General features: G+C 55.1%; 1 protein-coding gene across 1 annotated transcript in view; it reads left to right on the forward strand.

Annotated features, from left to right (window-relative positions):
* The first annotated feature begins 6,603 nt into the window (after positions 1 to 6,603).
* LOC133346746 (mucosa-associated lymphoid tissue lymphoma translocation protein 1 homolog) overlaps positions 6,604 to 16,731 on the forward strand; it is a 29,393-nt gene continuing 19,265 nt past the window's right edge. The window contains 3 exon segments of the mRNA XM_061558589.1: positions 6,604 to 6,720; positions 7,633 to 7,760; positions 15,931 to 16,113. Coding sequence (XP_061414573.1) covers positions 16,089 to 16,113 — 25 coding nt within the window. The 5' untranslated portion in view covers positions 6,604 to 6,720; positions 7,633 to 7,760; positions 15,931 to 16,088.

Genomic DNA, 16,731 nt, shown 5'->3' on the forward strand with positions numbered 1-16,731 from the left:
ATCACACCCCACCGCCGCCACCACCATCGCCTCTCCCCGCCCCTCCATCACAGATCCTATTTATAACGCAAGCATCAGTATCACCCCCCCTCCGACCCCCCCTTCCCCTACACCCAAGTGGCCCCGTTATCAGGACGAGGATATCCCTGCCCAGACCCCGTGCCAGCGTCTCGCGGGGCAAGAATCCAACACCAGAGGCGAAGGCAGAGGTCGCCACTAAGGGGTAGAGGGCATCTCCCTCTCGACTAACGAGCGGGGGCAGGGGGGGCAGTTGGGGGGAGGGGGCTGTCGGAGGCCCTCGGAAAGGGAGAGGAAATTCCACATTTCTATGGAATTCCTGTGGGATGTCGAGCTAGCTTGGTTGGGGTTAGAGGTAGCAGGGCTCGGGGTGGGGTGTGTCTCGCTGGCTCGTGCTGTTAGACTTTGAGGCAGGGCCAGGGCTGGATTGGCTCGTGTGGTTGGGGCTGGGGCCGGAAGTGGTAGTGCACGCGTTGTGGTGGTGGTAGTGCACGTGTGGTGGTGGTAGTGCACGTGTGGTGGTGGTAGTGCACGTGTTGTGGTGGTAGTGCATGTGTGGTGGTGGTAGTGCACATGTGGTGGTGGTGGTGCACGTGGTGGTGGTACACGTGTGGTGGTGATAGTGCACGTGTGGTGGTAGTGCATGTGTGGTGGTACACGTGTGGTGGTGGTAGTGCACGTGTGGTGGTGGTAGTGCACGTGGTGGTGGTACACTAGTGATGGTGGTAGTGCATGTGTGGTGGTGGTAGTGCACGTGGTGGTGGTGATGGTACACATGTGGTGGTGGTAGTGCACGTGGTTGTGGTACACATGGCCATGTGTTCAAGAATGGGATCGAGACTCGTGAATCTATTTTAACTGCCAGGGGCTCAAGTAGCATCAATACAGCGCATCCCCAAACTTAGCCCCCGATGCAGACACAAGTCACGCACATAGCGGCACACGTGTGTGTGTGTGCGTTATGCATGTGTGTGTGTGTTATGCGTGTGTATGTGTTATGCGTGTGTGTTTGGCGAGGAGCGGTGGCGCAGTGGTTAGCGCGCTGCGCTACGGAACCTGCGGCCCCAGTTCGATTTTCGCTCGAAACCAAAATCGGCGGAGAATTTTCTGAGCCGTTCCTGGGCCTCCTGCCCCTCGGTCAACTCAGCCTTAAATGGGCACTGTACCTGGTGCCATGTGTACACCTCAGAACCGGGGAGACAAAGGCGGCCGGGCGTCGTGCTGGCCACCCACCCCCTCGTGTGCCCATGCGCCCTTAATAGGTGCTCGCTAACCGCACTTGCCCCAAAAGTCTGTTGAAGGCTATGTGGAAGATCGTGGCGTGTGGCCGTGCACTACCACCACCACCACCACACGTGTATCACCACCACCACCACACATGCACGTTGAGCGACGCTCACAACAACGAGCAGAGCACCGGGTGGCTAAAACACCGCGAAGTGGCCGTGGGGAGACGGTCATCTCAACCAGTTAACCCACACGACCCGGGTCTGTCACGTGACCTACTGCAGGCAGCGAGACTTCGACAGCTCACGTGACACGTGCCTCTAAGTGCACCTAGCCTGGCACGGGCGCCGTGGCGACGTCACCTCGACTGACCTGCGTCAGTTTGTAGCGGCTGCCACGAGGTGTCGCTGCTGTGAAAGCTGTCGATGTTTCACCCCACGGAGGTCGCGATGATGGGGGTGGCGTGCATGATGATGGGGCTGGGTGGATGATGATGGGGGTGGGTGGGTGATGGTGATGATGGGGGTGGGTGATGATGATGATGGGGGTGGGTGATGATGATGATGGGGGTGGGTGATGATGATGATGGGGGTGCTTGGATGATGATGATGGGGGTGGGTGATGATGATGATGGGGGTGGGTGGATGATGATGGGGGTGGGTGATGTCGGTGGTGATGTGGGGACGGTTTGTCAAGTGCTCTGCCGCTGATGTCGGTGGTGATGTCGTGAAGGTGTTTGAAGCTGCCTATGCGTATGGACTGACTGATGATGCTGGGGTTTGAGATGATTTTTGTGTATAATGGGGGGGTCGTCACTGAATGAAAAGCAGTGCCCCCCATTCAGAGACAGCTCCTCGGCGTGGGCGAGCCGAGGATTCGATGTCGACTCAAAGAGCTCATCGCGAGTGAGCCAGCCGGAGTCTCATCGCGAGCAGCCTGAGTCTCGTCGGCGAGTGTGCCGGGAGTGTGGGGCGATGTCGCTCAGTGTGCTGGGGTCCGCCGCGTGTTGGGGGACCGCGTGAGTTGTGTGGGGTTGGGTGTTGGGGCTGTGTGGGGCTGGGTGTTGGGACTGTGTGGGGTTGGGTGTTGGGGCTGTGTGGGGTTGGGTGTTGGGGCTGTGTGGGGTTGGGTGTTGGGGCTGTGTGGGGCTGGGTGTTGGGGCTGGGTGGGGTTGGGTGTTGGGACTGTGTGGGGCTGGGTGTTGGGGCTGTGTGGGGTTGGGTGTTGGGGCTGTGTGGGGCTGGGTGTTGGGGCTGTGTGGGGCTGTGTGGGGCTGGGTGTTGGGGCTGTGTGGGGCTCGGTGTTGGGGCTGTGTGGGGCTGGGTGTTGGGGCTGTGTGGGGCTGGGTGTTGGGGCTGTGTGGGGCTGGGTTGTTGGGGGCTGGGTGTTGGGGCTGTGTGGGGCTGGGTGTTCGGGCTGTGTGGGGTTGGGTGTTGGAGCTGTGTGGGGTTGGGTGTTGGGGCTGTGTGGGGCTGGGTGTTGGGGCTGTGTGGGGCTGTGTGGGGCTGGGTTGTGGGGCTGTGTGGGGTTGGGTGTTGAGGTTGTCTGCTGACGTAGCCTTACCTACACCGGGTATTTCCCACTCTCGTTCTAAACAAGCTGCCGCCAACTCACCACCACTTCTGGCAATAGCCGCACTGCGGCCTCGCTCTCCTCCACCTCCTCCACCTCCTCCTCCTGCACATCCACCTGCACCTCCTCCTGCACCTCCTCCTCCACCTCCTCCTGCACCTCCTCCTCCACCTGCACCTAGCTGCCACTGCTACTCGGTGGCCTGAAATAAAATGTATCGCTCCAGATGACCGCTGCAAAGTATGATCTTGAGTTTTGATTAAAGTGTGCTGATCTGTAAAGGTGCATTGAAAAATGTTTGATACTCCTACTGATACTCCTGCTGTTATGGAGTGACTCATGCTGCCAGCTATGGCTGCAAAGTTTGGTCGTACATGTTATGGATATCGTTTATTGTTAAATTTGAATCACAGTTCCTATGATCACTGTTGCATTGTTTTTATAGCTTTATTTTGGTGATTTCGAAACGTTTTGGATTAGCCATATTTGTTTGTTGTAGTACAGAGTTAGACTGCTGACTTTAATCTAAATTGTCTTATGGTTATTGTTTGACTTGCATCCCACTGGGATTTTTGCACACAGCATTCATATACGGTGCTTTTTCTGGAAGACTTTGCTGTTTGTTCCTGGATTTTTCTGTTGCGCGTTGTCACTTTAGGATGTTTTCTTGTTCATGTTTTTGCTTGTTGCGGTTGCACCCGATTCAAGAGCCGAATGACTCACAGGGCTCTACCAAATAAATAAACTGAAACACCTCCACCACCACCGACTCCGGGCACAGAGACGGCAGAAGATCCGCGCCCAGTGCAGCCCTGCTGCTGCCGCCAGCCATCACGAGCGCGTCTCTCCCCGTCGCCTGAGACACTCTGTGTGTGTTGCAGTCCCATCATCGTGGCAGCCCTAATATGAACTCACATTGACGTGCATTGTTGTTGCTATGGTGACAAGTGGAGGAGTGGTGGCGCAGTGATTTGCGTCATTACGCCCATGCGGCTATCACCATCAGTGGCTGAGTGGTCTCTGAAATGGTCCTGGGCATCAGCTTGATATTGATTACAGTTAGTGTGCTCCGGTTGTTGGAGTCGTAGTAAAAGTGAAGACTGGAATGGCGTCATGCTCCGTCTCCCTTGTAAGCACCCCGAGCCGGCGGCGACAATTCCACATTCACGTGCCGAGAGCCAGAGGTCTGGTCTGTATGCACGGGGCCACCTCGGTTGACTTTTCACAACATTGTACCCGGTCAGGCGGGGTCGTCGTAAGTTGAACCCCCCCCCCCCCCCGTGTCGTGGCTTGCGACATCGTCATACACATGCCCAGTGCATGCGCGTACGCGGACTTGTTATGCATACAGGACACACACACGTACACACACATACAGGACACACACGTACACACACATACAGGACACACACGTACGCAAAGATGCTGACGCCTACAAAGCACTTCATACAAAACGCCAGGCGATGGCCGTTGAAAAAATATAAAACACATTCCTGCGGAGGGAGCTGGTAGGAACGTTGGGTTGCTCGGTCAATGGCCTGCAGGGTCAACGGCGGCGTGGTGTATTCCGCAATTATGCCCGACTGTGAGGGCGGGCACAAGCCGGCGTGAGTAGGTTAAACGTTGAGTTTTATAAGGGCACCACGGGGTGACCAGCCCCTCCCCACCCAGCCCCTCCCCACCCAGCCCCACCCTCCCCACCCAGCCCCTCCCACCCAGCCCAACCCCCCACCCAGCCCCTCCCCACCCTCCCCTCCAAACCCAGCCCCTCCCTCCCCACCTAGCCCCTCCCTGCACGACGGACACGATAATCCCCTGTGGGCTGGTGTAACCAGGAGGTTCCTACCAGTAAAAGTCAGTATTTCAAGAGCCGCAATGCACTGTGCTGGTGAACACGTCGGGGGCCTTAATAAACAACATCACGAAGCAGCAGCAGCAAGCAGCAAGCCCCCCCCCCCCCCCCCTTAAAGAGGCACAGGTTTGACGACGCCTGGGCGAGCAGCATCGGCGACGATGTTTAGACACAGGAGGGTGAGGTCGAGTATTGCTTTAAGGTGTTAACCACAGCGCCACCGCTCGCTTTAATAACGAACACACGTGTTCAGATTTGCCGGCCCATTCATCATCATGGCATGCACACACACACAGACAAGCCCATCGGCTGCACAAAAATCTAGCCGCCTCCTGCCGTTGTTATTGAGCTGATATGGCCCATGCCTTCCAATAACTCCAGACCAGGTGCCAGCATCATGACCAACTCGGGCATTGAAGTCACCCAACAGGATGACTATCTCGAGGAGCCACTTTAGCTAGTACCCACACACGCATACCCCACACACACCCCACACACCCCACACACTCACCACACACATCCCACACACACACACACCACACACACCATACACACACATCCCACACACACACACCCGACACAGGCACACCCCACCCAACACACACCACACACACCCCACATACACCCCACACACACACACCACACACACACCACACACACCACACACACACCACACATACACACCACACACACACACACCACACACACCACACACACCACACACACCACACACACCACACACACACACCACACACACTACACACACACACCACACACACCCCACACACACCCCACACACACATTTCACCCCCCCCACACACCCCACGCACACATCCCCCCCCACACACCCCACACACACCCGACACCCCCCCCACACACACATTCCCCCCCCCCCACACACACACCCCACACACACCCCCCACACACACACCCCACACACACACACACCCCACACACACACACACCCCACACACCCCACACACACCCCACACACACACCCCACACACACATTCCCCCCCCCACACACACACCACACACACACCCCACACACACACACCCCACACACACCCCACCCCCACACACACACACCCCACCCCACACACACACACCCCACACACACACCACACACACCCCACACACACCACACACACCACACACACCACACACACACACCCCACACACACACACACCCCACACACCCCACACACACCCCACACACACATTCCCCCCCCCCACACACACACCACACACACACCCCACACACACACACCCCACACACCCCACCCCCACACACACACACCCACCCCCACACACCCCACACACACACCACACACACCACACACACACCCCACACACCACACACACACCCCACACACCCCACACACACCACACACACCCCAGACACACACCCCACACACACACCACCCCCCCACACACCCCACACACCCCACACACCCCACACACACCCGACACCCCCCCCACACACCCCACACACACCCGACACCCCCCCCCCCCGCACACACACCACACACACCCGACACCCCCCCCACACACACACACACACACACACCCCACACACCCCACACACACCACACACACACCCCACACAGCCCACACACACCACACACACCCCAGACACACACCCCACACACACACCACCCCCCCACACACCCACACCCCACACACCCCACACACACCCGAAACCCCCCCCCCCCAACACACCACACATACACCCCACACACACCCGACACCCCACACACACACACCACACACACACCACACACACACACCACACACGGAGTCTCCTCCCCCGTGGACTCGAGTTAAGGAACCGGCAGCTTCCGCCAGAGTCAGTGGAAGAGAGAGAGGGAGGAGGGAGAGAGAGAGCGACAGACGAGAGGGAAGGAGAGAGGAGAGAGAGCGACAGACGTGAGGGAGGAGGGAGAGAGGGAGGAGAGAGGGGAGAGAGCGACAGACGGGAGGGAGGGAGAGAAAGCAGAGCGAGAGGCATTCGGAGTTTCGGACTCCCGAGAGAAGAGTCGAGCGAGGCGGTAAGGAGAGCGAGACGCGGGCAGCGTGAGGTGGACGGGGAGGGCTGTGCGTGCCACGTGTTGTTGTTTGTGGTTGTGTAGTTGTGATTGTGCGTGGTTGTGGTAGTGTGTGTGTGTGGTTGTGGTAGAGTGGTTGTGGTAGTGTGTGTGTGGTTGTGGTAGTATGTGTGGTAGTGTGTGTGGTTGTGGTAGCGTGTGGTTGTGCTAGTGTGTGTGATTGTGTGTGTGGTAGTGTCCCATCGGTGAGCTCCTCCGGCAGGCAAGGCTGCGTTGGCTGGGTCATGTAGCCCGCATGCCCAGCCACCGCATGCCTAAACAGCTTTTGTTCGGCCGGATCGAGGGGGCTAGACGGGCGCGGCACGGACTAGAGAAGAGATGGAGTGATGTGGTACAGGAGGACGTGGAGCTGAGTGGACTTGCTGATGACTGGTACCAGCGGTGTCAAGATCGACCTCTGTGGAGGAGGCTCGTGAAGGACGCTGCTGGGCAGTTGGAGGCAGTCGCCCTCCAGCAACAACGGAGGGCGGAGGAGCGACGCTCACAACAACGAGCGGAGCGCCGGGTGGCTAAAGCACAGCAAGTTGGCACAGTAGGGGGCACAGGTGGTGCATCAGCCAGTCATCTCAGTCATCTCAGTGAGTCGACCCGTGGCACCTGCTGGGTCTGCCCCGTGACCTCCTGCCAGCGGGCGTTCGACACTTCACGTGGCCTCAAGGTGCACTTGGCCTGGCACAAGCGTCGTGGTGACGTCACCGCCACTTAGTGGTGAATGGCGGTTGTTGTTGATTGTGTATGATTGTGTGGTTGTGGTAGTGTGTGTTTGTGGTAGTGTGTGGTTGTGGTAGTGTGTGATTGTGTGTCTGTGTTTAAGGTGGCGACTGTGTTTTTGTGGTGCCTGTTTTTTGGGAATAGGAGCGGACAGAAAAGCGAATCCGTTTGAGCAGCGTGGAGTGAATCCTGGTGACGGGTGAAGAGTTGCGGAGAGAGGGGGACATTCATCTTGATTCAACCACTTGCTCCCTGCGTCGAAACCTCGCAAGGTAAGCAAACGTAACTTGCTGCTGTTACCCGTCTCGTCGTGCTGCAGTAGCCCATGAAAACACATTCCTGCGGAGGGAGCTGGTAGGAACGTCGGGTTGCTCGGTCAATGTCCAGGGCCAACGGCGGCGTGGTGTATTCCGCAAATATGCCCGACTGTGAGGGTGGGCACAAGTCGGCGTGAGTAGGTTAAACGTTGAGTTTTATAAGGGCACCACGGGGTGACCAGCCCCTCCACACCCAGCCCCACCCCACCCAGCCCCTCCCCACCCTGCCCCTCCCCACCCTGCCCCTCCCCACCCTCCCCACCCAGCCCCTCCCTCCCCACCCAGCCCCTCCCTGCACGACGGACACAATAATCCCCTGTGGGCTGGTGTAACCAGGAGGTTTCTACCAGTGTCAGTACACGTGGATTGTTACATTCATGCAGCAGTGGACTGACCATGGCTGAAGACGATGATGATGGTTACAGCCGTAGTCAGGCAGAGTGACTATCTTGCTCAAAGAGCTCGGCTCACAGAGGGCTACAAGTTCTAATCCCTGGCTGTTGTCGGCTCGGCCCATCATCATCCTCATCTTTTCGGAGTCGATAAATCAGGTACCGCTTCGTGGACAATGTAAAGTCGACACTCGGTACTAGAACTGACGCCTGCCTTGGGAATGTGGAATGAACATCATCAGTCGCATCATGCCAATCATCTCTCCATGCTTGATTAAGTTGAGTGGTCATTGTCCTCTGGCTATACCCAGCTCTTCCATAGGAATGTGGAATTTCCATAATCGTTATCACCTGAGCTCGATATAAAACGAGACCCAATCGTGGACAATTTACGGTTTACGTCTACGAATACACTGGGCCCTTGGCTGCAAGACTACAATACCAACAATAAAGTGGAATGTCTGCATTCTTACGGCATTCTTACGGCAAGGGCCAGGGGATTCCCTACAGCAAAGAACAGGTACAGTGCACACGTGTGAAGAGCAGGTACAGTGCACACGTGTGAAGAGCAGGTACAGTGCACACGTGTGAAGAGCAGGTACAGTGCACACGTGTGAAGAGCAGGTACAGTGCACACGTGTGAAGAGCAGGTACAGTGCACACGTGTGAGGAGCAGGTACAGTGCACACGTGTGAAGAGCAGGTACAGTGCACACGTGTGAAGAGCAGGTACAGTGCACACGTGTGAAGAGCAGGTACAGTGCACACGTGTGAAGAGCAGGTACAGTGCACACGTGTGAAGAATAGGTACAGTGCACACGTGTGAAGAATAGGTACAGTGCACACGTGTGAAGAGCAGGTGCAGTACACACGTGTGAAGAGCAGGTACAGTGCACACGTGTGAAGAGCAGGTGCAGTGCACACGTGTGAAGAGCAGGTGCAGTGCACACGTGTGAAGAGCAGGTGCAGTGCACACGTGTGAAGAGCAGGTGCAGTGCACACGTGTGAAGAGCAGGTGCAGTGCACACGTGTGAAGAGCAGGTGCAGTGCACACGTGTGAAGATCAGGTACAGTGCACACGTGTGAAGAGCAGGTGCAGTGCACACGTGTGAAGAGCAGGTACAGTACACACGTGTGAAGAGCAGGTACAGTGCACACGTGTGAAGAGCAGGTACAGTGCACACGTGTGAAGAGCAGGTACAGTGCACACGTGTGAAGAACAGATACAGTACATCAAGGCCGTAGTCATGGAGTCAACATTGGGGGGGATCATCTCTTCCAGGGGGTCTGGGGTCCCCCCCCCCCCCAGAAAAAAAAATCTAAGTTTGAAAACTAATTTCCTGCGTAAAATATTAAAAAATTCACTAACACATCGGATGGACTTTTTATTTATTTTTTGCAATAATGTCTAATAGTGTATGGTATTACATTGCTCCTGTTTTTACATTTTCTTGTTTCATTGTATGTAATGGCAGAGATTAGGGATTAATAAAGTACAACCACAACAATATAAACATAAATCTGTTTTATAGCAATATATATTGTGGGGGGGGGGGGGGGCATTTTGAGCAGGCGAGCGGGTGGCTTAATGTGTAAATCGTGAAGCCACGAAGTGGGACAACTTGAATTGTACAACTGGGATCATGGGAGGTGGACGCGAGGTTGGGACTTGTAAGTTCTGGTTGGCTTAGATACGTCAATACATATTCACATACGTGTAGAGAAAGATCCCCCGTGTAGCCTCAACAGACTGTTGGGGCAAGTGCTGTTAGCGAGCACCTATTGAGGCCGGCACGGCACACGAGGGGGTTGGTGGCCAGCACCACGCCCGGCCGCCTTTGTGACCCTGGTGGCGATGTTTACTTATTTGAGGCCGAGTCGAACTAGGGGAGGCCCCGGATCGTTTCAGATAATCGTCGGTGAACAGACCGCACAGACAGACGACACATTAATCGTGGAACCGGCCAAGCATCTCGGTGCAGGACCATCTTTAAAAAAACAAAAGTCTTGAGCCTCATGGGAGGCTTGTCATGGGTTAATGAAGGACATCGTATTTTTGAACGAGAAGGAACTTAAGGAAGGCATCCACTGACGTGACGACATCGTCGTCGTCGGCTCTGTGTGAATGTCAGAGACGAGCAACTCCTTTGCACAACACTCAGCAGTGGTGGCAGCGGCGGAAGTGTGGGGGCGGGGAAGTGACGGCGTTGGGGGGGGGGGGGATTGTGGTGGGGGGGATTGTGGGGGGGGGGATTGTGGGGGGGGGATTGTGGGGGGGGGGATTGTGGGGGGGGGGGATTGTGGTGGGGGGGATTGTGGTGGGGGGGGATTGTGGGGGGGATTGTGGTTCAGTGGGGCGGGGAAGTGACGGGGGGGATTGTGGTGGGGGGGGGGTGATGATTGTGGCTCAGTGGTGGGGGGGGGGGATTGTGGAGGGGGGGATTGTGGTGGGGGGGATGATTGTGGCTCCCATCTCAAAAGCCCCCCCCCCCCGCCCCCCCCCCATTTGGTGTGTGCATTGAAGAGGAGAAAACTAAATAAAAACTGTCGCTTTTCACGATGCCATAGGAAAGAAGAAGACTCATTGTAGAAGAGCCGTGCACTGCCGCCCTCCTCCTCCCGCACTTCCGATTAGCGCGGTCGGCTTGGCACGGTTGCGAAATAAGTCCCACGCACATTATGACATTATCCATCGCGTCACCTCGCGTATAGTTTCCTTTAAAGGACACGCACGCACACCGCGTGTTATTGTTGACGAATGTGATTGGGGATACGAGAGGGAAGTTAGGCGGGGAGGGTAAGTTGTGAAGTGTTCAGCGTTGCACAAGACGGGAGGTGTGGTTGAGTGGGCCCCCACATGCTCTCTGGGTGTGGGGTCAATGAGCTCTGGGGGTTAGAGGGGGTTTGTTGATGGATGGCGACCACTTTTTGGTTGGCCATGGACTTGTTTTGTGTGGACTGGTCTGCAATTTAATTTTCGTGGTTACCAACAGCAGCTGTGCAGATGCGATTCAGCCCTCCACGGTACAATCTGGATTCACCGTAGATGGCTTCCGAATGTGACTGCACCGCAAGACGCCGTTGTGGTGAAACGGTGGGCATGATTACGTCGCACAGAGAGGCAGACCGGTCGTCATAGGCCGATGGAAAACATCAGTTCGGTCTTGAGCGTGACATTTAACAGGGGCAGGGAGACGAGAGCACGACCCGCGAGTGAAAAGGAGTTCCACTGAGCGAAGTTTGACGACTGCGGGCTTTGACAGGTTGTTCTGACATTTAGCGCACACTTGAAGAAGAGACTCAAAGTCCCCTCTCGGGAAATCGAGTCGGTCTATAAGTCAACTTCGATAAGGAAACAGCAACATTCGTGCTCGGCAAGCGTCCAAATGACAACGGCAGCTCAAGGCGACACTGCATAGATGGGAAGGACAACCGGATACAAAACTGGGAAGGCGAGCAAAGAAATGGGAATCGAGAGAGAGAGAGAGAGCAGAGATTATTTTTTTATTAAACAAAGTTGCCGAGCAGAGTAGGCCCAAGGGCCCAGGACGTCATAGCGGCCAGCAACAAACGGCACGATCAAAGTTGTCATAGATTCGAGCGCGATCCAACGTGTTTCTATTTATTTAGCAAAGTTATTGTGCAAAAGCTTTGGGGGGGGGGGGGCGGGGAGAGACCATGAGAGGGAATTCCAAAGCGGAGTAGTGAAAAGTGTTGTGATCTCGTGTGGTGAGTGGGTGAGTGAGGAGGTGTGTTGTGTCCTACAGTGTGGTGATTGGACACTGTGTGGATGATAGGAAACAGGCGGTGTCAGGTAGAATTGGAGACCAGTTTACATTGTGGGTGGAGTTGTCACATTTTAAGAAGAAACAAAACAAGTTTCCTTCCTCTCGAGTCTAGACCCACACTGTGAGGTGACGCCCTGCCGCAGTTCAGCTCCAGGCTCAAGACCTGGTGGGGTAAAGTGTGGGGACTCCCACCTCTCTAGGGGGACAAATCACCTCTTTAGGGGGGCCTCCCTGGTGCCCCCTCAAATGGAAGCACATTCCGGCCGGCAGTGGCATGAGCGGGTTAAACTGCAGGGCCGTGCCCTTAAATCTCCGTTTTATTTTAAGTGCTGCGCATTACCCCCGCTCGCTCCTCTGGCGGCACGCGGAAGTTTACGTTGGGTTGGAAAACCTGAGCCAGGTCTAAACTTTCCTCCCCCGCATCGCCTCCACGGCAGGGGCAGGCCTGGGTTCATCACAGAACCACTGTGGGGTTATTTGAGGGCCGTATCGTGAGTGACGGCAACACACGCAGCATCACGAGGTTTTTCCCCGGCGCGAACGCTCGCTTCCTGCGTTGCAAAACTTGACTCTTTTCCCCATAGTTTGATGGGAACTGTGCGCGTGAGTGTTTGTGGGCGCCACGGTGGCTAGGAGATGTTAACTACCTCGCCTGGTACACAGCAAGTCGTGGGTTCGATCCCGACCCCTGACGATGCCTGTTGTATATTTGGATGTCTGCGTGTCTCTCTCTACCCGTGTTCGCGTGTATTTTTCTCCAGGTCCTCCGGTTTTCCCCTCCACGTGTAAAATCACCGTCACGTGCTTAAGAGTATTTGGCTGCTATAAATTTCCACGCGATAAGCCACTTCGTTGAGCTTTCATTTGTGGTCAGGTCGCATCTGAAAAAGAGCGAATAGCTAGCTCACCTGGTAAAATAAAAAAAATAGTAAACTTTCGTATAGGACTATACTCCACGACCCACCCCGTGTCGGCATTCACATCACATGTGCTTCATCGGTGCTGCTACTACCTAACAGCACTTGGCCCACCCAAGTCTGTAAAGCTATCCGGGGAATCTTTGCCTTTGGGGAGTAGTGGCGCGTTGGCTTGTCATGCATGCCGGCGCTGCGCTATGCCGGCGCTACGAACCTGGCGACCCGACTTAAATTCGCGGCCAATGACAGCGGCTAATATTTGACCCGGCTATGATCCTCCTCTGAGTCGGCTCAGCCTGGAATGCGTATCTGGTGCGGTTTGTGTCAGCATCAGCCAACCACCCACCCCCTCGTGTGCCGTGTCGGCCTTCGTAGGTGTTCGCTAACATCACTTGCCCACAGACGTCTGCGAGTTGTTTGTGAGTTTTGCTGGTGCTGAGTGGTAGCACAGTTAGTACAGCGCTGTGTAACTGCACGCATCACCATCAATCCGACGAGCTGGATTGAATTCCGGGCCACGGACGACTAAAATCAGCCCCCCCGAGGTCTACTCGACCTTAAATTTGAGTGAGGGTGTAAACAACAGGAGCAGGGGGGTAAAGGCTGTGGCTCTTATCAGGAGTTGGGGGGGGGGGGTCTAGGAGATGTCAGGTTAGGTTTATCTTGAGTTTTGTGCTCGCTCACATCACCTACTCCCCCCCGCCACTCCTCCTGTAGCCTGGGGCTGGATACACCGCGAGTGTTGTGCAAAGTGCAGCTTGGGAACCACGGAGTCGCCACCATCCCACAACGCCAATCGCCTCAAACAACGACTCTGGCTGTCGCCTGATGACGCTGGTTGTTGTAATTACCGGCTAAACATCACTGTAACCGAATCGTAAATGTTGTGGGTTTACTCTCCAGCACGCAAGGTGTGCTGAACTAGTAACTAATTGGCACGTTTTATTTACGTGACAAACCTTACCAATTGTGTGTGTCGGGTGGTAGCGGGTTTAACGACACATTTTTAGTTACGCGATCTAACCCAAAAAAACCTCTGATGGATAACTATGCTCGGGATAGCCTACGTGTTAAACTAACTAAGCAACGCGTTGCAGTATGTTGTCGTGTCAAGGCAACCCTTGCGAATAACACGGGCGTTATAATCTGCGTTTTAACAGTGTGGCTGTTTAATTCCCAGTAAAACAAAAACAAACCCACCGCGCTCGTCACTAACGCTGCCTTTCACGACGGAAACGTGCGGCGTTCTGCTGACGTTTCGGGCCATGGTACCTTCTTCAGAGCACGTGAGGAGAGAGCGAGAGGATCGAGAAAGATTTGTCTTGAAGCTGGGTGGTGTGCTTGTACTCCGTGGGATCTTTAAACACGCGGTGGCGTTTACACGAACTGAGAGATGTGGAACGTGGGATGTGGCGGTTAGTATTGTACGCATTTTTTACTTCTTTATCACCGTACGTAGCCAACCGTGGTAATCTGAGGTGCTATTACCGTTGTTATGATGACCTTGTGGCTGAGCCAAGTTCCCACGCGATCCCTCGTCCCGTTTACTGGCCTCTGTTGCCTTAAATGTAGAAAAAAATATATAATTGATGTATTAATTGATTACTGGGCGCAGTGGGGATGTAGCTCTTTCGCTGTCTCTCGTTCAGTCGCTCATGGGGGTCTCAGATAAATCCCCTTCGCTAGTGATGACCTCAAGGCCACAATGACTCTTCCTTTACGCACTGACATCTTTGAAAAATAGCTTCATAGCTCATCGGATTCCTCCAATATAAATACATGTTGTGATTCTCACATCGCAGACCCAGATGCACACACACACCTGTGTTGGGGTTGCCTTAATTGAGCGGTGGCGCAGTGGTTAGCGCGGTGCGCCACAAACCCGGCGACCCGAATTAAATTCCCGCTCACGGCCAACAACACCGGTGACGATTACTTGAACCCCGTTGTGGGCCTCCCCTAGATAGACTCGGAATCAAAATGAACACCTGGAGCGATGTGTATTAAGCATCGCCACTAGGGAGACAAAGGTGAGTGGGGCGTGGTGCTGGCCACCCACAACCCCCTTAATGTGCATCGTGCCGACCTTAATAGGTGATACTCGCTAACAGCACCGCAATCCGCTGTTGCTAATCGAGGGATATTTGTTATAGCATGCATTGTGTGCTGTGTGGGGGTGGGGGTGTGTTTGACGTGTGTGTGTGCGTAAGGAAGGTTCTCTTTGAACCTTCACATACGTGTGTTGGCACTTGCTGCCGTTGGGTCCTGGGAAAGTCCCAGACCCCCTTGCCTTTATATTTGCTTAGCGCCGGTGCCACTACCGCCACCACCCACTCGACTACAGCGCCGCCGCCGTGTGAGCCGCTTCTATTTATGGAAAGCGGAAAGGTGAGAGAAAAAAAATCAATGTTGCACATATGTGGCTTCACCTTGAAGCATGTCGTGTGTGGCCGTGGAATGGCTGTGCACAGCAATGGAACCAATTCGTCGACTTCAGAAACCGCGTGGCTGCTGCTGCTTGTGGTTCCTCTGAGTCACTTTCTCTCTTTGTCGCTCGCTGCAAGAGCGAGCGGAAGCTGTGCGGTGGTGCCGGAATAATGTTCATAATTTCGAGTTGAAATAATGAACATTCTTCATCTTAGCAGGAGCCCTGGGTGCCTTGCGGTTGGGGGGGATCTTTCGTGGTGGCACAGTCACATGACGCAGTTCAGTTATAGGTAACTTTGCTAGAGGTAGCGGGGTCGCAGAGATCGGAATACTAATATAATGAAATGTGGTGTGTACAAGAGGTTTCTTGAAAGGATCTCTGAAGGAATTCTGTTGTTTCTACTTCTGCGGTCCGTTCCCTAACACACAGCAATTTACTGCTCAATGTTTGCATTCCGAACGGACACCTCGTCGGCTGACACGACGCCGGTAGCGCATTTGGAATAACCCCGGGGGGGAAGTAAAAGAACTGAAAATAAAAGCGAATTGGGTTTTGACGACAGTGATGGGATCTTAACACGCACGACCCCTGACCTCTGCAGCGGGAGCGACGATCGGGCTCGCACGGGGTCACACTCTCGGCCAGAGCGAGGATCTGCAGCGGCCGACAATCGCATCCTTCAGCGACAACGAGGAGAAAGGGAGAGACAGGGAGGAAGAGAGAAGAGGAGGAGTTAGGGGGACATCCCGTGAGCGGCCGATGGCTGCGCGCGCTGGTGCGGGAGGTGAGTGCCACGAGGAGGAGGGGGGGGCTGTGGCCTGCTGACCCCAGAACTCCCCTCTCCCAGCCAGCCATGATGTTTACTTCCTACCCCTGTTCAATTCTAGGCTGTGTGTGTGTGTCACCTGGTTGTGTGTGTGTGTCACCAGGCTGTGTGTGTGTGTGTGTCACCAGGCTGTGTGTGTGTGTGTCACCAGGCTGTGTGTGTGTCACCTGGTTGTGTGTGTGTCACCAGGCTGTGTGTGTGTGTGTGTCACCAGGCTGTGTGTGTGTGTGTGTCACCAGGCTGTGTGTGTGTGTGTGTCACCAGGCTGTGTGTGTGTGTGTGTGTCACCAGGCTGTGTGTGTGTGTGTGTCACCAGGCTGTGTGTGTGTGTGTGTGTCACCTGGCTGTGTGTGTGTGTCACCTGTAGTTGTGTGTGTGTGTGTCACCTGGTTGTGTGTGTGTGTGTCACCAGGCTGTGTGTGTGTGTCACCTGGTTGTGTGTGTGTGTCACCTGGCTGTGTGTGTGTGTGTCACCAGGCTGTGTGTGTGTGTCACCTGGTTGTGTGTGTGTGTGTCACCTGGTTGTGTGTGTGTGTGTCACCAGGCTGTGTGTTGTGTGTGTCACCTGGTTGTGTG

Source organism: Lethenteron reissneri, chromosome 24 (genome assembly GCF_015708825.2).
Source record: "Lethenteron reissneri isolate LAM-NWPU_2019-01 chromosome 24, ASM1570882v1, whole genome shotgun sequence".
Classification (NCBI taxonomy): Eukaryota; Metazoa; Chordata; class Hyperoartia; order Petromyzontiformes; family Petromyzontidae; genus Lethenteron; species Lethenteron reissneri.